This window comes from Salpingoeca rosetta (genome assembly GCF_000188695.1).
Source record: "Salpingoeca rosetta unplaced genomic scaffold supercont1.5, whole genome shotgun sequence".
NCBI lineage: Eukaryota > Choanoflagellata > Craspedida > Salpingoecidae > Salpingoeca > Salpingoeca rosetta.
In genome coordinates, this window is record NW_004754929.1 from 974,729 (window position 1) to 997,228 (window position 22,500).

The 22,500-nt window shown below is 56.4% G+C and overlaps 9 protein-coding genes across 9 annotated transcripts in view; 3 read left to right on the forward strand and 6 right to left on the reverse strand.

Moving 5' to 3' along the window:
- Nucleotides 1-44: 44 nt before the first annotated feature.
- Nucleotides 45-860, reverse strand: PTSG_02274 (uncharacterized protein; the record flags this gene model as incomplete). The annotated part of the gene is made up of 3 exons (XM_004996705.1): nt 45-208; nt 353-458; nt 597-860. The coding sequence occupies 3 exons, from the start codon at nt 858-860 to the stop codon at nt 45-47; spliced, it is 534 nt and encodes a 177-aa protein (XP_004996762.1).
- A 243-nt stretch (nt 861-1,103) lies between these two features.
- PTSG_02275 (Suclg2 protein) lies at nt 1,104-5,155 on the forward strand. The gene is made up of 10 exons (XM_004996706.1): nt 1,104-1,143; nt 1,420-1,538; nt 1,773-1,896; nt 2,170-2,269; nt 2,528-2,861; nt 3,090-3,186; nt 3,418-3,579; nt 3,931-4,034; nt 4,320-4,479; nt 4,695-5,155. The coding sequence occupies exons 2-10, from the start codon at nt 1,482-1,484 to the stop codon at nt 4,817-4,819; spliced, it is 1,263 nt and encodes a 420-aa protein (XP_004996763.1). The 5' UTR covers nt 1,104-1,143; nt 1,420-1,481; the 3' UTR covers nt 4,820-5,155.
- Nucleotides 5,156-5,503: 348 nt separating this feature from the next.
- PTSG_11863 (uncharacterized protein) lies at nt 5,504-5,829 on the reverse strand (the record flags this gene model as incomplete). Its single annotated transcript, XM_004996707.1, has 2 exons — nt 5,504-5,511; nt 5,559-5,829. 2 exons carry the CDS (start codon nt 5,827-5,829, stop codon nt 5,504-5,506), a joined length of 279 nt encoding a protein of 92 aa, XP_004996764.1.
- A 395-nt stretch (nt 5,830-6,224) lies between these two features.
- PTSG_02276 (TKL protein kinase) lies at nt 6,225-9,480 on the reverse strand (the record flags this gene model as incomplete). Its single annotated transcript, XM_004996708.1, has 6 exons — nt 9,425-9,480; nt 7,697-9,100; nt 7,318-7,434; nt 6,989-7,090; nt 6,505-6,694; nt 6,225-6,300 (listed from the first exon to the last, which is right to left on the reverse strand). The coding sequence occupies exons 2-6, from the start codon at nt 9,066-9,068 to the stop codon at nt 6,225-6,227; spliced, it is 1,857 nt and encodes a 618-aa protein (XP_004996765.1). The 5' UTR covers nt 9,069-9,100; nt 9,425-9,480.
- Nucleotides 9,481-9,508: 28 nt separating this feature from the next.
- On the forward strand, nt 9,509-12,818 carry PTSG_02277 (uncharacterized protein). The gene is made up of 7 exons (XM_004996709.1): nt 9,509-9,852; nt 10,199-10,403; nt 10,565-10,813; nt 11,108-11,195; nt 11,441-11,902; nt 12,230-12,322; nt 12,518-12,818. The coding sequence occupies exons 1-7, from the start codon at nt 9,582-9,584 to the stop codon at nt 12,620-12,622; spliced, it is 1,473 nt and encodes a 490-aa protein (XP_004996766.1). The 5' UTR covers nt 9,509-9,581; the 3' UTR covers nt 12,623-12,818.
- PTSG_02278 (uncharacterized protein) lies at nt 12,715-14,805 on the reverse strand. Its single transcript, XM_004996710.1, has 7 exons — nt 14,594-14,805; nt 14,351-14,397; nt 14,075-14,186; nt 13,776-13,848; nt 13,511-13,555; nt 13,143-13,268; nt 12,715-12,985 (listed from the first exon to the last, which is right to left on the reverse strand). Exons 1-7 carry the CDS (start codon nt 14,677-14,679, stop codon nt 12,911-12,913), a joined length of 564 nt encoding a protein of 187 aa, XP_004996767.1. The 5' UTR covers nt 14,680-14,805; the 3' UTR covers nt 12,715-12,910.
- Nucleotides 14,806-14,939: 134 nt separating this feature from the next.
- PTSG_02279 (MORN repeat-containing protein) lies at nt 14,940-17,834 on the reverse strand. Its single transcript, XM_004996711.1, has 7 exons — nt 17,315-17,834; nt 16,985-17,042; nt 16,641-16,849; nt 16,280-16,349; nt 15,874-16,050; nt 15,430-15,524; nt 14,940-15,191 (listed from the first exon to the last, which is right to left on the reverse strand). The coding sequence occupies exons 1-7, from the start codon at nt 17,732-17,734 to the stop codon at nt 15,141-15,143; spliced, it is 1,080 nt and encodes a 359-aa protein (XP_004996768.1). The 5' UTR covers nt 17,735-17,834; the 3' UTR covers nt 14,940-15,140.
- A 40-nt stretch (nt 17,835-17,874) lies between these two features.
- On the forward strand, nt 17,875-19,434 carry PTSG_02280 (uncharacterized protein). Its single transcript, XM_004996712.1, has 5 exons — nt 17,875-17,973; nt 18,152-18,230; nt 18,479-18,615; nt 18,790-18,822; nt 19,009-19,434. Exons 1-5 carry the CDS (start codon nt 17,950-17,952, stop codon nt 19,099-19,101), a joined length of 366 nt encoding a protein of 121 aa, XP_004996769.1. The 5' UTR covers nt 17,875-17,949; the 3' UTR covers nt 19,102-19,434.
- Nucleotides 19,435-19,658: 224 nt separating this feature from the next.
- The window catches only part of PTSG_02281 (uncharacterized protein), a gene marked incomplete at its 3' end in the record, with an annotated part of 2,926 nt that continues 84 nt past the window's right edge, over nt 19,659-22,500 (reverse strand). The window contains exons 1-2 of the mRNA XM_004996713.1: nt 22,253-22,500; nt 19,659-22,063 (exon numbers count right to left, since the gene is read on the reverse strand). The exon at nt 22,253-22,500 is cut by the window's right edge and continues 84 nt beyond it. Of these exons, the coding sequence (XP_004996770.1) occupies nt 19,659-22,063; nt 22,253-22,475 (2,628 nt within the window). The 5' untranslated portion in view covers nt 22,476-22,500. The remainder of the gene's footprint in view (nt 22,064-22,252) is intronic.

The window sequence follows — 22,500 nt, forward strand, 5'->3', positions numbered from 1 at the left end:
GAACAACAAAAAAAAAGGAACATCAAGATACAGGCAAACGAAGGTCACAGCACCCTAAAACAACAATGCAGCGCACCCCAGGTTGTTGGTGTCCTCCGCTTGAGATCAGTCCATGGCTCATTCGTGTAGGACGCATATGTCGTCTCCTGTTCATCGAGCAGCCACGCCGCGAAGGCGTTCAGGGTTCTGAAATGGCGCATATCCACCACTGACACAAGCACAGCGATGGGCGTGAATGAGTGGGAGGGGTGCATCGGATGCGCATGTATGTGGCCCGACACACACAAGCACACAGAAACCAGGGTGACATGAACGAGAACACGAGAGCAGTCAAAGGCGGCAAAGGACGCACCCGTTTCATGGTATGAAGGATGGTTGCTTTGGATATGTGCCACAAGCTGTGCGCAGCTCGGAAACCCGCCACAGTCACAGTTCACGCAAACAAACGTGTCCCTCGTCTGTTGTGAACAGCATATGCAACGCAACATGCAAGTGTGTGCCAGTTGTGAGCACAAAAAGGTTGTGTGGCTGTGCCAGCAAAGGCAGCGCCAACATAAAACAGGCATTGGGGGACAGAGGCAAGCGCGGGCAAGTACCTTGTACTCGTCTTCATGCGCCTTTGACTTTCGAATGTGATCCTTGAGGTGTCGAACAGACCTGCACGTCTTGTTGCACTTCTCGCAGCGGTGAGGACCAGAACCACTACCAACGTTGACAACTTGCACCAAGGCCAGAAGGGATGGGATTTCGGTGAGGTCGTGTGTGACCTTGATGTGGTCGATCAGCCGTGAGACATTGCCGGTGGCCTCAGTGAAGCTGCAAGCGACGTGGGGACATTGCCTCGTCAAGGTCGCGCTCATTTTGGGTGGTGGTGTGCAGTGGGAAATGGCCGTTTCAAGAAGGAAGCGCGAGTTGGCGGGTGGTTGGAGGGGGCCTTTGCAAGTGCAATTCAGCGCTGCAACATGTGCCGTCGTCAGGTGCAGCGGTTCTTGGGAATGTCTTGACACAGTGCTCAAAACTCCCACAATTTGGCACTCGGGTCGCCGATTTGGCACTTGGGTCCCCCTCCATGATATCGTACCCAACAGCATAAAGTGCAGTCGTGCTTGCTTGCATTTTGTGTGGTGCAATTTGCAAACCGAGGTGAGGACGCAAGCACGGATATGCGCGCAAGCAACAACGAGCCAGCCAGCCAGCCAGTGAATGAATGCTTGCTTGTGGTGTGCCTGCAAGAAGCGTGTGTGTGCACGCGTGTGCATGTGTGCTCTGTGTATCTCACCCTGTCACGCACACTCACACACTCACACACTCACACACTCTGACACACACCCTTCCTTCTCTCACGTTGTGGACCGTCTTATCTTGGCTTACATCCACTGCGTTGGTCAACATGCCTGTCGTATCTCCTCCACCCACCAGCATTCAACTCAAGTTTAGCCGCGTCCAGAACAACACCCTTCTTAAAGCCCTTCAACGTCGTCATGATGATGCTTCGTGGCCACCGGGCGTGCCGCAGCCTCGCCCGCCAAGTCACTCAGGTTGGCTCACAAAGAGTGGCCTTTGTTGTTCCTGTGCCGCTTGCACTGCTGTCGTGAACACCTCCTGCGTCAACCAAATGCTTGTGTGTACTCTTTCTGCACAGTCTCCCCCCCCCCCTTTTTCACAGCTCCCTGTTAAGTTTTCACTGTGCTCATGGTCTCTCTACGTCGCTGCCATGGTCGACCACTCCAACGCTCATCGCCCGCTCCAACGCCCACCCAACAACACCACAGGTCCGTCAGCTCAACTTGCACGAGTACCAGAGCAAAGGCCTCATGCAGAAGCACGGCGTGACAGTGCAGCGTTTCCGATTTGCAGAGACACCCGAACAAGCCGAGGAAGGCGCCCGTGATCTTGGTTTGTGCACTGCACTGCTCACGCCTGCCGCACATAACCGACCACACACGCACACACACGCACACACACACACACACACATCAACACACCCGCACACACACGCACACACACGCACATCAACGCACACACACACACACACATCAACACACACACACACACACGCACTCACTCACACTCCCAACACATGAATGTACTCACGCTCACACTCGAAACAACCGCATCAACGTAACCGGGCCCCTTTCCCGCTGCTGTCGCTGGTGTTTGTCGGGATAGCGGCGCGCGAGTACGTGCTCAAGGCACAAGTGCACGCTGGTGGTCGCGGCAAGGGCACGTTCAGCAGCGGGCTTCAGGGCGGCGTCAAGCTCACCACAGAGTCAGTCGCGTGCACGCTGTCTCTTGTTGCTTTTTGTCGCGTCACTATCTTCTCCCAACTGCCCTCAACTGTCAACTGACTGCATGCATGCGTGCACGCACACACGCATGCAGCCGTGGAACTGGTGTTACATCTGTGTATGTGCCTCGCTGCCAGCTTGCACCAGCGTACATCCCCTCTCCACCCCCTGCTACTGCTCACTGCTCACTGCTCACCTCCCCCATTCTCTTTCCCTTGTGCTCGCACGCACGTGCGCAGCCCTAAGCAGGTGAAGGAGTATGCCAGCCAGATGCTGGGCTACAAGCTCGTGACGAAGCAGACCCCGCCCGACGGTGTGCTTGTGAGCAAGCTCATGGTTGCCGAGGCGCTGGACATTGCGCGGGAAACGTACTTTGCCATCCTGATGGACCGCGACTCAAACGGGCCCGTGATGGTTGCCTCTCCCGAGGGCGGCGTGGACATTGAGGAGGTTGCCGCCAAAACCCCAGAGCTCATCTTCAAGGAGCCAATCGACATTGTCAAGGGCGTGACTGAGGAGCAGCTCGACCGCCTTGCTATCAACCTGCGCTTCGAGGGCCAGCAGTTCCATGACGTACGTGGTCGCAGGTGCACGCGTGCCTGCACGTGTACGTGTGCGTATGTGCATGTACGTGCGTGTGTATGCAAGCTTTGTATCGCGTTCTCTTTACATGTTAGGTGCATGCCAGTCAGTAGTGAGCGTGTGATTGACACCCTCTTACCACGTCTAAGGCATTCCACTCACATTCCCCCCACCACCAATTCCTGTTCCACTCCATCGCCCCCTCTTGGTCCTCAACAGGCGAAGGAGCAGATGCGTAAGCTGTACGAGCTCTTCCTCGCCGTCGACGCAACGCAGGTCGAGATCAACCCCTTTGCCGAGACCCCAGACGGACAGGGTGCGTTGCCTGCAGCCACATGTAGAGCGTCCAATGTCTACAATCTGTGTGATTGCACAGTTGGGTTCTGTTTGTTCGAATGTGTGGTTGGTTTGCCCTTTGTGTGCACGCGCTGTTGCTCATCTGTTCAATTCCAGCTTCGCCACTGCCACTGCCCACCCTCACACGTCCACACCAACCACATCAATTCACACTCCAAACCGCACCAATGACAAATCCCAACGTGCCCAGTCGTGTGCTTTGATGCGAAGATCAACTTTGACGACAACGCGGCGTTCCGGCAGCAGGAGATCTTTGCCATGCGCGACACGACGGAGGAGGACCCGCGCGACGTCGAGGCCGACAAGCACGGCCTCAACTACATTGGCATGGACGGCAACATCGCCTGCCTCGGTCCGTGCCCACCCGCAGTTCGAAAGCAGAACGAGGGTTGGGATTGGGGGTTGGGGGTTGGGGTTGGATGGTGATGCGGTGTGGCTGCGTGTGTGTGTGTGTGTGTCTGTGTCTGTGTCTGTGTCTGTCTGTGTGTGTGTGTGTGTGTGTGTGTGTGTGTGTGGCTGTGTCTTTGTTCTGTTTGTGTGTGTGTGTGTATGTGTGTGTGGCTGCTGTGTCTTTGTTCTGTTTGTATGTGTGTGTGTGTGTCTGTCTTTGTCTCCCTGTCTTCTTTTGTCTCATTCACTCAAGCACACTCGCACACATACGCTCTCCCTTCTGCCCACCGCGCCTCGCGCCTTGCCGCTGCAGTGAACGGGGCCGGGCTTGCGATGGCGACGATGGACATCATCAAGCTGCACGGCGGCGAGCCAGCAAACTTCCTCGACTGCGGCGGCGGCGTCACAGAGGACATGGTGCGGTGGTTGTGGTCTTGGTGGTGAGGAGCTGTGGTGGTTGTGATTGTGATTGCGGTCTTGGTGGTGAAGAGCTGTGGTGGTGAAGGAAGACAATCGGGGACAAACGAGCCGAGTGCTGGCTGGAGTGGGGGTGAGGGCTGTGCGTGTGCTGGATGCGCTGTCGTTGAAAATTCCAGTCCAGTAGCATCTTCGTCCTCGCTTCTGCGCAGCGATACCCCATTCACCATGACCTCCCACGTCACCAACACCTCTCCTCACCCCTCCCATGTACACCCATCTCAGGTGACGAGCGCATTCAAGCTCCTGACAGGCGACAAGCAAGTTGAGGCCATCCTTGTGAACATCTTTGGCGGCATTGTGAACTGCGCCACCATTGCCAACGGCATTGTCAGCGCGTGCAAGAACGTGGAGCTGCAAGTTCCGCTCGTTGTCCGTCTTGAAGGTGCGGTAGGGGTCCAAGTTATACGTTTGCAGCTGACCTTGCATCGTGTCGCGGTGTGATGCGGGAGCTTTGACAGCACACTCATGCACACGTGTTCACGTGACTGTTCGCAATCCACCCACAACTCAACACGCATACGCATGCACACATACGCATGCACACTCACGCACACATACACATACACATACACATATCAACCATAACACGCCCTGCAGGCACAAACGTGGAGAAGGCACGCCAGGTGCTGAAGGAGTCTGGTCTTCCGATCATCACAGCCACGGACCTTGATGACGCCGCTAAGCGCGCTGTCGAGGCCGCGGCACACGCCCGCGCACAATAGGCACCACCGCACGTACACACGTGCGCCCATGCACATCAACCTGTGTGGGGGGGGGTGTGCCTGTCGCTTGTTGTTGTGATGCACGTGGTGGATTTGGGTGATTGGTATGGTGTGCGTGTCCTTGTTTCTGTCGTGCGTGTACTGTGTTGTCTTTGGCGCGCCCATGTGTACGATGATGGCCTTGAACACTGCCTTTGTTGGTTAGTTGTCAATGGATGATGGCTGCATTTGCTTTTCTTTTGTTCAACAGTAAACCCCCCCGTGTGCCAGCCAACACCATGCAACGTTGACATCAAAGAGAGGCCGCAGCAGCTTTGAACCGCACACCCTCCCCCCCCCCCCTCAACGCTGTGTTCAAACGCAGCCCTTCTCTTGGGTTTATTGTGGCCATTTCCCATACATTTCAGTTAAATACGACTACTGCCAGCAGCACCGCAAAGGAAAGGTTAACAACGTGTTTCCTCATTTCCTGCATTACCATTGTGGTGTGCAGAGCCAACCGCATCCAACGCAGCGTGTTGTTGTTGTTGTTGTTGTTGTTGTTGTTGTAGTTGTTGTTGTTGTTGTTGTTGCTGTTGTTGTTGTTGTTGTTGTTGTTGTTGCTGTTGTTGTTGTTGTTGCTGTTGTTGTTGTTGTTGCTGTTGTTGTTGTTGTTGCTGTTGTTGTTGCTGTTGTTGTTGTTTGTCATTGGGCTGCTGATCGTCATGTGCTCGCGTCACACCAACAACTTCAATCCCACCGCCATAATCGTAGCCGTCCTCATCCCCATCCCCATCGTCATCGTCATCGACACTCGTGCCGTCACCGCCAGCAAGTGCAGGCATCCTGTGTACACGTCCGCGTTGGCGCACATCCCTCGACTGCCGATCGCCCACGCCCGACGACGATAGCGACGACGGCGCCATATCCGCCACGTTCAGGGCGCGGCCACCACCAGCTGTGTCGTTGTTGCTGCTGTTGGTGTTGTTGTTGTCGTCGTTGCGGTTGGTGTTGGTCGTGCCCGTATCCATGGCGGATGGGGAGCGGGACAGCAGCAGCAGAGCGCTCCCGTCAATGCTGTGCGAGCGCGAATGGCGGCGTGGGGTCGTCCGTTTCCTGTCCACAATGCACACACACACACATGGAGGGTGAGGGAAGTGTATATGTGCGTCTGTGCGTTTGTGCGCGTCCGTGTGTGTGTGTGTGTGTGTGTGTGTGTGTGTGTGTGTGTGTGTGTGTGTGTGTGTGTGTGTGTGTGTGTGTGCGTGTGTGTCTGTGTGTGTCTGTGTGCGTGTGCGTATTGGATGCAGGGGGCAGAAGGCAGCAGCAATTTGGCACGTCTTACCTCTGCAAGAAGTACATTCAGCATGACAGTGCATCCACAACAGAGCATCCTTCCTCGAACCACCTCATGTGTGTTTGCATCTCACCCGCCGTAAAAACGACACGTGTCACGGCTTAGCTCCAAATCGGTGATTTTCACCAGCGCGCCCTGTCGACGCCTGGGTTTTGAGGCGCAGCCAGCACAGGTGAGGGGAGACGGGGACGGGATGAACATGCGCAATGTGCAACGCACACGTGCCTGAAATCGTTGTGCAACAGCACCACACATACACACATACATACATACACATACACACACATGCACATACATACACACACACACAAATACAATCACACACAGAACACTCCCTACGTGTTGACACCTGATGATGTAGCGACGCAGCTCCTTCACCTCCCGTACGAGGTGCGGATATGACGCCAGCTGCTGCCGCCGCGTGCTCACGACCGTGCGTAGGTGTGCTGGCTCAAGCTGCAGCAGGCCAGGGTTGTGGGGGCCCGTTCCCCACCCGCACGTGCCCGCGCGGCGAAAATCCGGAACGAAGTCGTCCAACCCTGAGGCGATGCATGGGAGGGGATGCGTGAGCGGTGAGCGGGGACGTGTTGTAGTTGACGTGTCGTATCGAGTGCACATGGGAGAGAACCGCGAGAGGGAGTTGCGACATGGATGCGTGTGTGAGCACGCATGACCAAGCTCAAGTGTATGTGAGGTACAGAGAAACAGAGAGAGGGAGACAGACAGACAGACAGACAAAAAACCACACAAACAACCAAACACACGCACACGCACAGAGGGACCGAGAGAGACGAGCAGCCGCAGCAAAGCGTGGTGGCGTGCGACCTGCTCACCCATTGTTTTGAGCCACAGCAGCACATCGCGGTTTGTCCACTTGCTGACGCTCTCCTGGCACACGAGGAAGTTGCAGCTCTTGATGTCGCAATGCACAAGGCCTGCATGGGCATGTTGCGTGTGTTGGGAAAGGGAGGGTGTTGAAAATGGGGCACAGATGACAAAAACAAACACACACACAGCCACACACACACACACACACACACACACACACACACACACACACACACACACACACACACACACACACACACACACACACACACACACACACACATACACACACACGGACACACACACGGACACACATGTGCACACAGACGATTACCAAGGCGATGAAGGCAGGCGACGCTGCGACAGCAGTCGATGGCCATGTTGAGGCGCACGTCCCAGTCGGCAAGCTGCTTATCCCGCCGCTGCATCCCAAACAGCTCAAGCAGATTGCCTACGCAAACACACGCACACATACACACATGTAAACAGCCGCAGACAGCCGCAGGCAGCCGCAGGCAGCCGTAGGCAGATGTGAAAGAGTGAATTCTTGCATGTGTGTATGAACGGAGGAGTGATCGCTTGCAGTTGAAGTCACCATCCATCATCACCATCATCATCACCACCATCACCACCATCACCACCGTCACCATCACCACCACCATCACCACGACCTTCCACCACCCATCACCACCACCTGGCCAAAGACACCAAACCTGAGCAGAGTTCCATGACGGAGGCAATTGCCGGTGGAGCGACGCACACGCCCTCGCCTTGCACGACATTTGGGTGGCGAATGGTGCACAGGAGGCTGTTTTCCAGGCAGAAGTTGCGAATGGTGTCCTTCTCCAGCTGTATGCAATACAGCATCTTGATTGCAACGTCCTTGCCCTCGTACACGCCACGGTACACGCGGCCCGTTCCGCCCGCGCCCAGCAGCCGCCGCTTCAGCACCTCCTCTGGCGCAATGTTGTCTTCCAGCTTCTGGAACTTGAGGTTTGCCATGTCGATCATTGGGCACATGTCCCCAACCACGTCCATGTATCTGCCGAGCGCACTTGCGGCAACATCGTCCAGCTGGTCGCCTTGCATCATGGGCAGCAGCGGGCACTCCTCGTCATCCTCATCACCGCCACCGCCACCACCACCTCCTCCTTTTCCCGTGGCAAGCGACTCGCGGCTACTGCTGGTGGCCCTTGTGCTGCCCCGGAGCGTGCTCTGCCGAGTGGCAAAGGACCCGACCCAGTACCGCTGGTCGCGCTGCAGGGTGAAGTAGATGAGGCCAGGCTTGACGGCGTTCCACGCGAAGGTGGTGATGGCGCCGTAGAGGCAGAAGCCGGCGTCGACGTTGAGGTACATGAGGACGAGAGTGGTCATGTAGATGGGCCTGTAGATGCACCAGCACCCGGCGTAGAGAATGGCCGCCGGACGCCGGTACAGGACACGATACGGCGCAAAGAGTACGATGAGGTACATGACAAGGAGCAAGCCCTCCGTGGACAGCTGCACGGCGAGGCCGTAGTCGAGGTCGTGGTGGGGTGCCCAGTGGGATGCGAGCAAGGCCAGCGTGGTGCCGACGCCGTAGACAAAGCCGACGACCGCGGAGACGATGGCAGCGTTGCGCAAGCTGCGTATGCCGGACCCGCGAAAGCAAAGGAAGATGAGGATGCCGTCCACGACGGTGTGGTAGATCCAGTTGGCCACGCCCCAATACACGGCCTCCTCGATGGCGTAGTCGGCGATGAACGGGCGGGTGTTGAAGTACAGGTTTCCGCCCAGGAAGAAGGCGATTGTGAGCCCAAACGCCCACATGATGCGCATGTAGGCCGGAAACATGGTGAGGTTGCCCGTCACCGGCAGGCCTTTGACGGCCTTGATCTTCTTCAAGTACTGATACAGCATGATGAAGGCAAACCCGAGAAGCTGGAACATGCCGATGCCGAGCAAGAACCAGTCCACCTTTCCTCTGCGGCCGAACACGAGCGTTTTGCATGTTCCGTTCTTGGGCAGCTCCAGCTGCGCACCCAGCAGCTGGCCATGCAGACCGTCATGCGGTGGCTGCTGGTCTGCGAAGCCAACGTCCATCATGGCCGTTGAGCGCAACCAAAGGGCCTGACTCCCTGCAATGGGTGTTTTCGGTTGTTTGTTTGTTTGTGTGTTTGTTTGTGTGTGTGTGTGTGTGTGTGTGTTTGTGTGTGTGTGTGTGTGTGTTTGTTTGTGTGTGTGTGTGTTTGAACATGTGCGAGTGTTTTGTTTGAAAGTTTGTGTGCAAGGGTGTGAGTGGAAGTTTTGGTGGTGTGCATACGTGTGTATGTGTGTGTGTAACTTGAGAAGCAGACCGCATGGTAGAACAGGAGAGCCGTGAGTTGAGCAAGCCACAAGCCAGGCAGAAGTCCAACAAAGTTGGAGGAGGAAGCGGTGGTGGCACATGATGTGACACATACCTTGCTTGCTTCTTTTGCTCGTTTGCTTGTTGTTGGTGCGACGTCCTCCCAATTCCACGGCAGATAATGACGATTTGTGAAGGATGCCCGTGATTTTCGTCTCTGCAAACAACGAACAGCAACAAGGCGCTCGCTCGCTGCACGGGAACCAACCACGATGATGTCTGAGGACGAGGGCAGGACGACGGGCATGAGCGAAGAGGGAAAGGAGCGTGCAGAGGCCAGTGGTGCACAGGAGGCTGCAGAGGCAAGTCGTGCACAGGAGGCTGCAGATAGTGCAGCAAGTGCTGCGACAACCGCCGACAACGACAAGAACAACAGTGGTGACCAAGCGTCGACAACAGAAGCTGACACAGAGAACAGCGAACACGATGCCGGTGCGACGACGGATACAGCTACAGCACCAGAGTCCAGCAGCAAGCAAAGCGGTGCGTGCGTGTGCGTGGGAAGGTGCCATTGTGCCTTGTTGTCAGTTTTACAGTGCGAGTGTGTATGTGTATGCGTGTGTGTAACTTCACCAGCTCAGCAGGAATGTACGTTTGCTCAATGTGAGGAAGTGTCCTGGTGTGGTCGCGTAAGGGTTTAACTTGCAGTTGCCCGCTCTTACGTGCCCCACTGAACATGCACGCACACCCACCCAAGTACATTCACTCATACTCACACACACACACACACTCACACGCTCATATGATCTCACGCAATCACACACACACACACCCATTGTCCCACACCGTGTCCATTCTCTGCTTCCCAACATCATTGCCACGTTCACAGCCGAGACGCTGGAGGCACTCTTCAACGATGACGACGATGGCGACGATGACGATGATGATGTGGCGATGAAGAAACCCTCGACAAAGGCCGTGGGCCCTCTGGAGAGCGATGAAGAGGAAGATGACGAGCAAGCGCAAGCAGAAGCCACCCAAGAACCAAGCAACAAAGACCAGGACAGGCCTGTCTCCCCTACACCTGCACTGAGGTACGAGTGTGTATGCGTGCGTGCGTGTATGTATGTGTGTGTGTGTGTGTGCGCGCGTGCGCGTGCATGTCTCTCATTGATTTGCAGGTTGCCCGCGCACCCATGCACTGCACTCTAGACCTCATCCTCCCCCCCCCCACACACACACCACCCATGCACAGCCCGTCGCCTGTTGCCGAGTCAGCGCCTGCCGCAAGTGCGCGCGATCTGATTGGCGATGTCTCCGAGGATGACGACGACGACACCAATGCGTTTGGTATGGGCGGGTCGCAGACGATGATGATGACTGGCGAGGACGAGGCGCCTGTGCTGAAGCCACGCGACCCGGTGTACGCACCATGTTTCCTCAAGCACATTGGCTCCAAGATTTACCTCGCCAAGATGCCAAACTTCATCAGCATCAACCCAAAGTCCGTTTGCGCGCGACCGTGTTTCCATGCATTTTGACATGAACATGTTTGCTAGTTCACGAGTGTGTTGATGTGTATGTGTGTGTATGTGTGTGTTTGTGTGTGTGTGTGTACGTGTGTGTTTGTGTGTGCGTGTTGATGTGTGTTTGTGTGTGCGTGTGTGTTCGCGCCTCTATCGGCCAATTTGGCTGGCTGTTTGTGACTGCATGCCGTGTGCGTGTAACACGCGCGATGACACGTGCGTTGTACCAATCATACCATGTTCCTCACCACCTCCGCTACCACCACCTGCAGGCCGTTTGATGCTGAGACGTTTACGGCAGAGGAGAACGAGGAGTCGCACGTCATGGACGACCTTGGCCGTCGCCGCGTCAAGCTCAGGGTACAGCAGCGCGCCCCGCCATACATGCTCTTGCCTCGTGTGCGCGTGCACTTGTGCGTGACTGCAAGAAGGAGTGATTTCAGTGATAAGTGAGTGCGTGGCACTTCTTGAAATCCCCTTATCTCATCACCGCATCATCACCCCCATCACCATCACCACCATCATCACCAATACCACCACCAACATCACCAACACTGCAACCGTCCCCCCCCCCTCTTCTCATTCTCTGCCGTGCCAACTTGCAGCTGGAGAACACGATCCGGTGGCGGCGCAACGACGACGGCGCGATGGAGTCCAACGCGCGGCTGGTGCGCTGGAACGACAACAGCATGTCCCTCATCCTCGGCGACGAGGTGCACGACGTCGTGCTTACAGACCTCGGTGCGGGCGGGCCCGTGCAGCAGCTGCTGCAGACGCGGGAGGACGGGTCGGGGTATGAGGCGCGCGCACCGTTTGAGCAGCGGCTGACGTTTAAGGCGGCGACGCTGAGCGGACGCACGCAGCAGCGGCTGATGCACAGCGTGAAGACGCACTCGCGGGCCGTGCGACGCACGAAGACAACGGTGGTGAGCGAGAATCCCGAGAAGGCGAAGCAGAAGGCGATCAAGGAGGAGCAGGAGGCGATTCGGCAGCGGAACAGGGAGCTGCGACGGCGCAAGAAGGCCAAGACGTCGCTCACTGTCAAGGACCTCGAGGGCGAATACGGGGTCGGTCGCAGTGGCGGTGGTGGTGTGATGAGATTGGGTGTGATGGGATAAGGGTGGGGGGGGGGATGGTAGCAGAGCGGAGGAGATGTGGTCGACGGGGTGAGGAGGGGTACCATTTTATTGTGTTGTGTTGTGTGAAGCATTGTGCGTGAGTGTGTGCTTGCTGTACTCACGTACATCATGCTCTCTTCTGAACAACACACAACACACACATACAACACACACACACACATACACAAACAAACAACACACACACATACACAAACAACACACACACAACCACGCATACAACCACGCGCGCGTGTTTTCTGTGAACGTATGTTCCAGTGGAGCATCAACGCCGTCAAGGCCGGGGATTACGACAACGACGAAGACGATTACGAAGATGAGGAGGAGGATGATGATGACTTCCTTGCCGACGTAAGCACCCCCCCCCCCTCCATGCACGCCACCCATGTACAGGACATGCACCATGCATTCGCTCCAACATGCACGCTGCTTCCACTGCGTCTTCACCGCTCATGCTCACGCCGCCGTCTTCGTTGTGTGTGTGTGTGTGTGTGTGTGTGTGTGTGTGTGTGTGTGTGTGTGTGCGTGTGTGTGTGCACGTGACAGGAGGAGGAGGTTGAGCGGGTGGAGCGAAGAGCAGCGCCGCGCGCGGCACCGAAAGCAAACAAGCGAATTGTCCTTTCTGATGACGAAGACGACGACGATGAGTAGCACGCAAGCACCAGCCACCGTCGCGTGTGTGTGTGTGTGTGTGTTTTGTTTGTTTGTTTGTTTGTGTTTGTTTGCTTGTCGCTGTATCTTGTTGGGCTGTTTGTATTGTGGTTCTTGCGGTGCTTGTTGAATACATGCTTGCGTGTTTGCTTGTTTGAGGGAGCGTCGTTTATGAACCAAAGGATGTGTAACAAGGCTTGCGTCCAAGACAGCACTGGCGTGTCAGGGCACGGGCAGGATGAAAGGGGGCACATGCACGTGCGCATCGCGTTGAAGGGCGAGTGGAGCTCAGTCCACGATGGACGGTGGTTTGCGGGAGAGAAGCAGAATCTCATATGGAATGCCCTCCTCCTCCAGCTCAACCTGCATGTGAACGATTGTGTGTTGTTGATGTATGGTTGAGCGAGGTCCAAGGCAGCACTTTGCATCGCTGAGAAAAAGACACCCACGCACACAGATGCACATGCGCACACGCACCGCATGAATACACCCCTCGCTCTCCCTTCCCTCTCTTGAGCACCTTGGGGAACGCTGGGTTTTCCTGGAAGGTCTTGTCATCGATGGGCTCGATGAACGTGTCGCATGGCACCTCCGCCTTCACCCGCGTGAAGAAGATGTGCTGGCAGTCCGGTCTCTGCAGCGCCTCCTGTGTGTGTATGTGTGTGTGCATGTGTATGTGTATGTGTATGTGTGCGTGTACATGTGTATGTGTATGTGTATGTGTGTTTGTACATGTGTATGCGTGTGTGTGTGCGTGCGTGTATGTGTTTGTGCACATGTGTGTGTGTGTGTATGCGTGTGTATGTGTGACATGCATTGCAGATCGTGTCCGTGTAAGTGTTACACGCGGGCTGGCGCAACACTGCACATGGCGCAACGCTCACGCACCTTGATGCAGCGTGCGCCGCCAATCACCATGATCCTGTCAATGTCCTGCACGCGGGAGAATTGGGAGCACCATGTGTTCACACATGCGCGCGTGTGTGCATGCGTGCGTCGTGTGTGTGTGTGTGTGTGTGTGTGTGTGTGTGTGTGTGTGTGTGTGTGTGCTGTAATGGTGAACGCTGTCTCTGCCAGCCGCCTGTGTCAATAGATGTTGTAAACTTGATCAGTGACTACTGAGGGAGCGAGCAGGCGGAGGAACCGGGCGCACCTCTTTGTCCTGACAGAGCCTCACGGCGTCCTCGAAGCTGGAGCATGAGGCCACATCAGCTGGGAGCGAATCCCTGGAACACAATCACATCAACACACAGCGACACTGAGTGTAAGTACAGTGCCCTGCGATGTGGCGACGGTGCAAGTACCCGTAAACCAGTGACAAGCACACTTTCACACACACACGTCGACGATCACACATGCACACACTCACACTCACACACACACACACACTTTCACACGCACACACACACACACGCACACACACACTTTCACACACACACAACACACGCACACCTGAAGGCCGTGTTGCTGGAGAGGACGATGTTCCATCGGTTCTTGAGTGGACGGAACTTCTCTGGGATGGACTCGTACGTGGCACGCCCGACAATCACGGCATTACGCTTGCCTACACCAGACCCAAGCGCACCAGTCAGTGGCATATGCACGCACGTGTGAGAGCCAAGCGACATGTGCATGGCGCCCATGCCACCACATGTCATCACCACAGGTGACCACTCACTCTCCCAGCATCACCAGCACGACCACTGTCATGTCTTGCCTGTGACGAACCTGGTGCAGCCTCGGTTGTCACCTTGCGGAAGTGCTTCATATCCCCCCTGCTCGCCATCCACACACGCACGCACACAATAAAGGCGCGTGAGTGAGCGCAGCTCCTAGTACAAGTCCACACACACACACACACACACACACACACACACACACACACACACACACACACACACACACACACACACACACACACACACACACACACACACACACACACACACAGACACACACTGTTCAGCAGACCTGAGCTTCCATGGAAGCGTGCCATCCCTGCCGATACCCCACTGCAGCGTTGCTGCCACGACGACGCAGAGTTCCTTGCCCGGCATCCTGCCCTTTCGTCCACCAGTGCCCGCTGTCGCTTGACGATGATGATGATGTGTGATGATGATTGGAGCCTGCGCTTGCCTGTTGCTGCTGTATTGGGCAATGCGCGCTTTTGAAGTTTTGGCGCGGCAAGACGAGTGTGTGCTGCTGTGCTGCTGTGCTTGGTTTCACAGCGATGTGATGTGACATGTGACCTCTGATTGGCTTGCTGCTTGAACTTGGTGGGCTTGTTGCTAGCAAGGCAAGGGGTGCCGTGGGTGGGTTGCGTCTATGGGCTGTTTACTTTGGGTTGAGAGGTCAATACTGCTGGCCCCGTAGCAACAGCGAGCAGAGGCCGCCTGTAAGCACACACATACAGAGCACAAGTGTAACAACATACAACTTCTGCGGAGCACATCTCACTTCACCACGCCACACACGTTCTAAAACACGTACACGCACGCATGTACGCGTGGCCCCGCGCCTAGGAGGAAGCCGTTTGGTGCCAGTGCTGCATGATCTTCAACAGCGCCATCTGCGCCAATGAAGACGAGCAACACCAGTCAGTGGGTGTGCGAGAGGGGCAGAGGATGTGGGAGGGGGAGGAAGGTGAGGAAGCGAAGAAGGACACACACACACACACACACACACACACACAGACACAGACACACACACACACACACACACATAATAAAACACACACACATACACACACAACCACACACACACACACACAAACAAACAAACATACAAACATACATACATACACACACCTCCCAGCCGGCTGGGTTTGAGGTTGGTCCAAGAAACTTGTGGAACTTTGGATCGTCTTGATACTCCTTTGTCAAGTCGCCTTTACGGAACGTGCCTGTGGATGGGCGTGCACATGAGTGTTTCTATGTCGTGAGACCAAGATACACACAAGCACATGCACGCACGCATACAGACACACGCACACACTCATGTACACACATGCGTACATGCATGCACACACACACAAGGATATGCACGCACGCATACAGACACACGCACACACTCATGTACACACATGCGTACATGCATGCACACACACACAAGGATATGCACGCACGCATACAGACACACGCACACACACACATGCGTACATGCATGCACACACACAAGGATATGCACGCACGCATACAGACACACGCACACACACACACACACAAGCATATGCACATATGCACGCACGGCACCTGAGATGGGACGGCCGTTCTCAAAGGTTCCGCGAAAGGAGAAGCCATCAGGAAAGGTGAGCGTCCCTGTGCCGTGTCGCACATCATTCTTCCACTCGCCCGTGTACGAGAACTCAACGTAGTGCGGGTCTGTGCAGTGAAACTCCCCAGCGCCCTCCCGCAGGCCGTTCAGGAACCCTGCACACAACACGTGCGCAGCAGTGTGAGTGTGCGCGTGTGTGTGCGTGTGTGTGGTGAGTGTGCGTGTGTGTGGTGAGTGCGTGTGTGTGTGTGTGTGTGTGTACGTGTGTGTGTGTGTGTCAGATACGTTTGCACATGCAAAGTGAAACGTTGTGTGATCAAGACGCTGCCAAAGAAAAGGAGTTGCTGTTGCATTGCGTGTGGACGTATCCATCCATCCACGCACCTCCCGTGTACTTTCCGACGCCTTCCGCATAAACCATGGTGCCCTTTCCGCTCGGCTTGTTGTTCTTGAACTGGCACAGGCGGATCATAATCGGCGACGTGTGAAGCATGAGCACCAAATCGTAGCGTGAGCACCAAACAGTAAGCTTGATATGACGTGAAATGCTGCTATTCATCGCAACCTGATATTGGTGGTGCACAATCACAAGAAGGACACACACACACACACACACAACACACAACACACAAGCACACACAAGCACACAAACACACACAAGCACACAAACACAAACACAAGCACAAACACACAACACAAGCAACACAAGCACACAAACACACACACTTCCACCGACAAGGCTGACCTCTCCTTCGTACTGCTCGCCGTTGGCAGCCTTGAGCACGCCACGGCCTTCCACAACGCCCTTGACAAAGCTGCCCTGATACACGCTGTCGGGTCGCTTCAGCGTGCCCATGCCGTGGAACACGTCATCCTCCCAGCCACCGGTGTACGTCGTGCCGTTTGTAAACGTGATGGTGCCTTCTCCGTGCTTCTTGTTGGACCGCCACTCGCCTGCGTGCGCGGGGCCCGATGTGTATGCGCATGTGTGTATGAGTACATGTGTGCATGAGCGTGGAGGCATGCATATTTCGATGCATGAAGTCGCCTGAGCTCCCTTCATCCAGAGCGTGGAAGGGACGAGCTTACCTTCGTACACGGACTTGTCTGCTGCAACCAGCTTCCCTTGCCCATGCTTCATGTCCGCCTGGAGTGTTTTGTGTGTGTGTGTGTGTGCGTGCGTGCGTGTGTGTGTGTGTGTGTGTACAGTTATATCCCTTGTGAGCACGGTCAAGCAACTGGAGACTTTCAAGCCAATAGCACTTCCCAAGCGTGCGCTCAACACACACACACACACAAACGCAAACGCACAGAACACAACCAAAGCTGGGCTACAGGTGCATGCACCAAATACCACCACCAACAACACCAGCAACAACAACAACAACACCCCTGCTATTTCTTTGGCCAAATTCAGACCTTGAATTCGCCGTTGTACACGGAGCCGTCAGGGGAGGTGAGCTCGCCGCTACCGCTCTTCTCACCATTGACGTAGTTGCCGACGTAGGAGCTGCCATCCTTTGCCACAAACTTGCCCAGGCCGTGCATGCGGTTGTTCTGCAAGGACCCTTGGTATGAGCCCGCCTTTGTCTCCAGCACGCCGACGCCGTGGAACTTGCCGTTCTCGAACGACCCTTTGTACCGCGTGCCGTCCGCCGTCACCAGCTCCCCTTGCCCATGGAACTTGCCATCCTGCCAGCTGCCAACGTACTGGGAGCCATCCGCCATGGTAACGCCCTGGCGGCCATCGCTCAGCACATCAATCACGGAGTTACGCTTTGTCTTTGAACGACGAATGGACCGCGCTCCATCCTCGGCGCCCAGCTGCCTACTTGCCATCTCAGAGCGTGGTGGGAGGGTGGTGGGATGGTGTTGTTGGTGGTCGTGTTGTTGTGTTGTTGTCGTGGTGTTGTCTTCTTGGAAGGTGTGGTTGTTTGTGTTGTGTTGGAAAAATGAAGGTTGACTGAATTCAGTTTACTACTATATTTCTGTGTGTCGCTGCTTGTGATCTGTCGCCCTCTGCCGCAAAGCAAAAGCCCAAGAAGACAACGACGATGCCACGGCTCAGCTCAGAACAGGTGAGGTGTGGGAGGTTGTGTGCGGATACCGCCGACACGCTGCTGATGCTGCTGCTGCTGCGTCGGCTGCTTCTGCATCTGCTTGCGATGCGTGTGTGTGTGTGTGTGTGTGTGTGTGTGTGTGTTTGTGTGACTGCTGCTGTCTCATGGCTTGTACTTGTACACGTGTGTCCCCAAGTTCCTGTCGGAGCTCGTGGGCCTGTTTGAGAAGGCAAGGGAAAAGGAGTCCAGCCGCGTCTGCATCACCGTCAAGAACCGTGCGTGTGTGTGTGTGTGCTTGTGGGTGCGACATCATGTGCGTGCGTGTGTGTGCGCGCTGATGTGCTGGTGCATGCGTGTGCTGATGTGCGTGCGCGCGTGTGTGTATCTCCCCGTAATATCCCCCCCCCCCCGTTGCCGACTTTCTACACAGACACACACGCACACACTCACACTTGCTCACAGCCACACTCACACACACTCTCTGTCTCTCTTGTGTACATGCACCTTTCTTGTTGTGCTGCAGTGACGTCTGTTCCAAAACCCAAGAGCAAACGAAGCAAGTCAAAGAACCCCGGCATGCGCGTGCCCATCGAGGAGACCCAAGGCGTCCCCGCCTGCTTGTACCGCGCAACGCTCGGAACCAAGAAAATCAGCACAGTGGTGCGTTGGATGCATCCCACGCACATGTGGCCACACTTGTGTGTCCATGCTTCTTCTTCTCTTCTTCTTCTCCTCTTCTTCTTCTCTTTGAACTTGTGTGCTTCCGCATTGCCATTGCCGCCACATCAAATCTCCTCATGCTTTCCTTCTGTCACGCCACCAACTGCTCTGCAGGTTCGTGTGGACGAGATTGAGGACTTTTCAGAGGTCAGTCTGTGCGGCAACCAACCCACGCTTCATGTGATTTTGTGTGTGTGCGTGTCTGTGCGTGTGTGCGTGTCTGTGCGTGTGTGTGTGTGCTTGTCAGGTCACGGGCACTCGTCTCACTTCCCCAACTCCTTCCCCCTGGCCCTTGTGTTGTGGCTTCTCGTCCTGCCGTAACATCGTGCGCAGGAGTACGCAACGCTGCTGCGAGCGAACATGAACGCACTAAAGAAGAAGGACCGCAAACGACGGAAGAAGAACACCGCCACAAAGAGCGAATGATGGCCCCGTATGCGTGCGGGTGTGTGTGTGTGTGTATGTGTGTGTGTGTGCTTGTGTGCGTGCGTGCTTGCGTGCGTGCACGTGTGGTGTTTCCCTTGCATTCTTGGTGTCGCTTGTGGCTTGTCTTCGTCGTAGAATGGAGCTGTGCTTGCGTGTTGTGTGTTGGTGCTGTGCGTTGTTACAGTGTCTCCTTCCTCGTTGTGAGTTTCTCGTGTGTGTGTGTGTGAGTTCCTCGTGTGTGTGTGTGTGCTGTTCTTCTGGCTGAATAGCAGTTGCAATTGCTTGGTTGATTGGTCATTGTTTGCTTCATTTCATTACATGACAGGCTGTACATCATCATCAATGCGCAGAGCGTGGCATCCTCTGCTGGCGCTTGTGGACTTGCGAGCGGTGGTGTGATGGCGCTGTTGCTTCTCGCCGCCACACACACATACACACACACACACACACACGCACGCACACACACACACACACACACACACACACACACACGCACACATGGGTGCACGCGTGTGCGGCATGTGCGTCTGCTCACCCTCCATTTGCAGCGCAACAGTTCAGATCCACGCCTGCCTTGCTGTTGTCGAGCCCAGGATTGCCGTTGCTCCACCCGCAGCACCCGTCGCTCCCATGTCCGTGGGTCCACGACTGTCTCCATCTGTGGCCTTGTCAGCCACGTGACAGCCACCCGTCGTGCCTGCCCAACCCACACTGCTGCCGCTGTTGGACGTGCTCCCCATGCTGATGCTGCTGATGCCAGTGGCCGTCCTGGCGGAGCCACCCCTTTTCGCCACCACTGTGCTCTCGTCACTGTTAACGTCATGTCCCACCACCACCTCTGACACGCGTGGCGTGAACGTGTGGTACGCTGACGGCGGCTGCCATCGCACGACCACCGCCACGACTCCCACCACACACGCGCCAACCACGCCCACCAGCGCCCACCGCCACGCGCTGCTGGCTGCACCTCGGGAGGGGCGGTGTCGTGGGTCGTCTGTCGCGTAACTGAGGGTTGGCGCGGTTGCCACCAATGCCATCAGCCGCTGTGTGGCTGTGTCGAGGTCGACGCACCCATCAGCCCCACTTCCGTCCACAACATACACCACTGCATGATCTTGACTTGCACCCGGCAGCACATACCACTGTTCTCTGCACGGCGTGTCGCTATCGACGCGACCCATGGTGCTGCTGCCGCCGCTGCTGTTGCTGCCGTCGCTGGCGTTGACGACGCGACTCACGTTGAAGGCTGCTTCGACCAGTGTTCGCACATGGTCGACACCAGCGAACGCGTTGCTGCTGTTGCTGCTGCTGCTCATGTGCGTGCTCGTGTGCGTGCTCGCTGCCTCTGTTTCATCTGATGCTGCTGTTCTTCTTGAAGCTGCTGTCACTGTCAACGAGAGTGTATGTCTTTGTCGCTGTGTCCAGTGCCCCTCGCACTCTTCTGCTCCCCACAGCGGACACGTGAATGAGACAGATGTAAAGAGCAGTGCGCGTGTTCTGTTGTGGCAGGCGGCGTGCAGCCACGCTCGCGATGCTCGACCCCGAGTGTCACCGCTGTCACTGCTGCTACTGCTGGGGGATTGTTGTTCTTGCTGCGCCCGCGTGGGTGCTGCGTGCGCATTGGCGGTGAAATAGGGCCTGCCACCCAAGCATGCGAACTGCAAACACGTGGGGACGGAGGACAGCATGCTGCTGGTTGTTGGCAGCCGTGGTGTGGCTGTTGTGTCTGATGTGATGGGTGTTTCGATAGCGTCCACACATCGCGAGGCGGTGCTTTGGATGGCAATCGATGCGAGCGGCCGTGTTGTCGACAGTGCCGAGCCAGTGTGGGGGTACTGGCAGCTGCCGTCCTGGACAACGACGGGGATGGGGCATTCGTCAGAAAACGGGGTGATTGTGCAGCGGGCCTTGTGTCGTCCGTTAGGGTGGCACACGGTCGCGTTTGCTGCCGGGCAGTGGCCAGGTGTAGGGCTACGAAGGCACACGCCAGGCTGTATCACGCCACACCCATCGCCGGCGCCCCATTGCACAGCATACCCCACGTCAACTGGAAAGTACCACCCCGAATCCGCCAGCAGTGCCGTGACGAAGGTCGAGAGGCGCGCGTCTTCCCTATCTGCGCCCTCCCACCGCGGTCCGAGCAGCTCCCCGCCACCGAGCACGCGCTCCTCAAAATGCCGCCGTCCAGCAGCCGAGCTTGCCACGCCATCTCCGCTCCCCTCCATTTCAAGCGGCAGCCCAAACACCGGCGCCTCGTTCGTCGATGTGCAGCCAAAGTGGCGGCGAGCAGTAACCTGTACCCGGGGCGTTGCGAGCAGGCCCACCCCACTGACTCGCGCCAACACGCCGTCGAGGGTTGGCAGCCCACCGGTGCCGACGCTGTATGGCGCGCACGTGATGTTCTGCGTCACTGCGCCTTCCTGCCTGCTCATGGGACCCTCGTTACCGTTGCCGTTGCCGCCAAGGATGCTGGTGGCTGGATTATCGGCGGTGCTGCCCACGTCTCTGCCTGTGTTGGCGTTCTGCCCCGTGTCGCACCGCAAGTATCTGAACATGGAGGATGGATCGAACACAAGGACGTGCACGAGCTCGTGCAGGACGAGTCGTGCGACGTCCCACTGCTCGCTGCGTTCCGGTGAACGAGATGCTAGGTAGGTTGAGCACAGGCGAACGACGCCAGCTGTCGGGCGACCCGTGCGATGCCCTCGCCGACAGACGGCTGCAGACGCCAGGATGGGCGGTGACGTGCTGTCGCTGCTGCTTGCTGTGTTGGCGCCGCAGTCCCGCTCCACGACGTACAGGGCGAGGTCCGTGCGAAGCATGTGGCTGCTACCACAGGTTGTGTGGCTGGCAGGGACGTCGAGGTCACCAGGTCCTGTGCACGACACGGTCGCAGTTTCACCCTGGCCATCACATGTAATCCTGCCTTCCCAGACAAATCGTCTCTTGTTCTCTGGCAGCACTGTGCATGCAATGGAAGAGGTGAGGGCTTGGCGTTTGTGCATGTGCACATGCATGTGTGCTTGCTGTGTGTGTGTGTGTGTGCGTGTGCGTGTGCGTTTGTAGTTTCACAACATCGAGCAAAACGCAGTGGTAACAGTGACCATCTTCATCACACACACACCCCCCCCCCACACACACACACACGCACCCTTGAGCGTGGCTGCGACAGCGTTGATGGCATCCTGGACCGGCTGCACGAGCCACTCGTGCTGTGGCAAGAGCGAGAACGATGTGTTGATGCTCATGGTCACAAGATCATTGCGTGTGAAGGTGATCGTCGCACCCGATCCAGTAGCAGTTGCGACCAACGGCACCCAAACAGCCGTCGCAAACAGCACAGCAAACACACAGTTCCCAGCATGCAACAGCATCCTGCACCCCTGTGCCCATGTGTAT

Coding starts and splice junctions, on each gene's coding strand:
- PTSG_02275 (XM_004996706.1), top strand. CDS start 1,482: ATGATGATGCTTCGTGGCCACCGGGCGTGCCGCAGCCTCGCCCGCCAA. Junction 3,187..3,417: donor CGAGACCCCAGACGGACAGG/GTGCGTTGCCTG, acceptor CAACGTGCCCAG/TCGTGTGCTTTGATGCGAAG. Junction 3,580..3,930: donor CGGCAACATCGCCTGCCTCG/GTCCGTGCCCAC, acceptor TTGCCGCTGCAG/TGAACGGGGCCGGGCTTGCG.
- PTSG_02277 (XM_004996709.1), top strand. CDS start 9,582: ATGATGTCTGAGGACGAGGGCAGGACGACGGGCATGAGCGAAGAGGGA. Junction 11,196..11,440: donor GTCGCCGCGTCAAGCTCAGG/GTACAGCAGCGC, acceptor GCCAACTTGCAG/CTGGAGAACACGATCCGGTG. Junction 12,323..12,517: donor ATGATGACTTCCTTGCCGAC/GTAAGCACCCCC, acceptor TGCACGTGACAG/GAGGAGGAGGTTGAGCGGGT.
- PTSG_02278 (XM_004996710.1), bottom strand. CDS start 14,679: ATGCCGGGCAAGGAACTCTGCGTCGTCGTGGCAGCAACGCTGCAGTGG. Junction 14,187..14,350: donor GACAACCGAGGCTGCACCAG/GTTCGTCACAGG, acceptor GGTCTGGTGTAG/GCAAGCGTAATGCCGTGATT. Junction 13,849..14,074: donor TCCAGCAACACGGCCTTCAG/GTGTGCGTGTGT, acceptor ATTGTGTTCCAG/GGATTCGCTCCCAGCTGATG.
- PTSG_02279 (XM_004996711.1), bottom strand. CDS start 17,734: ATGGCAAGTAGGCAGCTGGGCGCCGAGGATGGAGCGCGGTCCATTCGT. Junction 15,525..15,873: donor GAACGGCCGTCCCATCTCAG/GTGCCGTGCGTG, acceptor GCCCATCCACAG/GCACGTTCCGTAAAGGCGAC. Junction 15,192..15,429: donor CAAACCCAGCCGGCTGGGAG/GTGTGTGTATGT, acceptor TCATTGGCGCAG/ATGGCGCTGTTGAAGATCAT.
- PTSG_02280 (XM_004996712.1), top strand. CDS start 17,950: ATGCCACGGCTCAGCTCAGAACAG. Junction 18,231..18,478: donor CTGCATCACCGTCAAGAACC/GTGCGTGTGTGT, acceptor GTTGTGCTGCAG/TGACGTCTGTTCCAAAACCC. Junction 18,616..18,789: donor CCAAGAAAATCAGCACAGTG/GTGCGTTGGATG, acceptor ACTGCTCTGCAG/GTTCGTGTGGACGAGATTGA.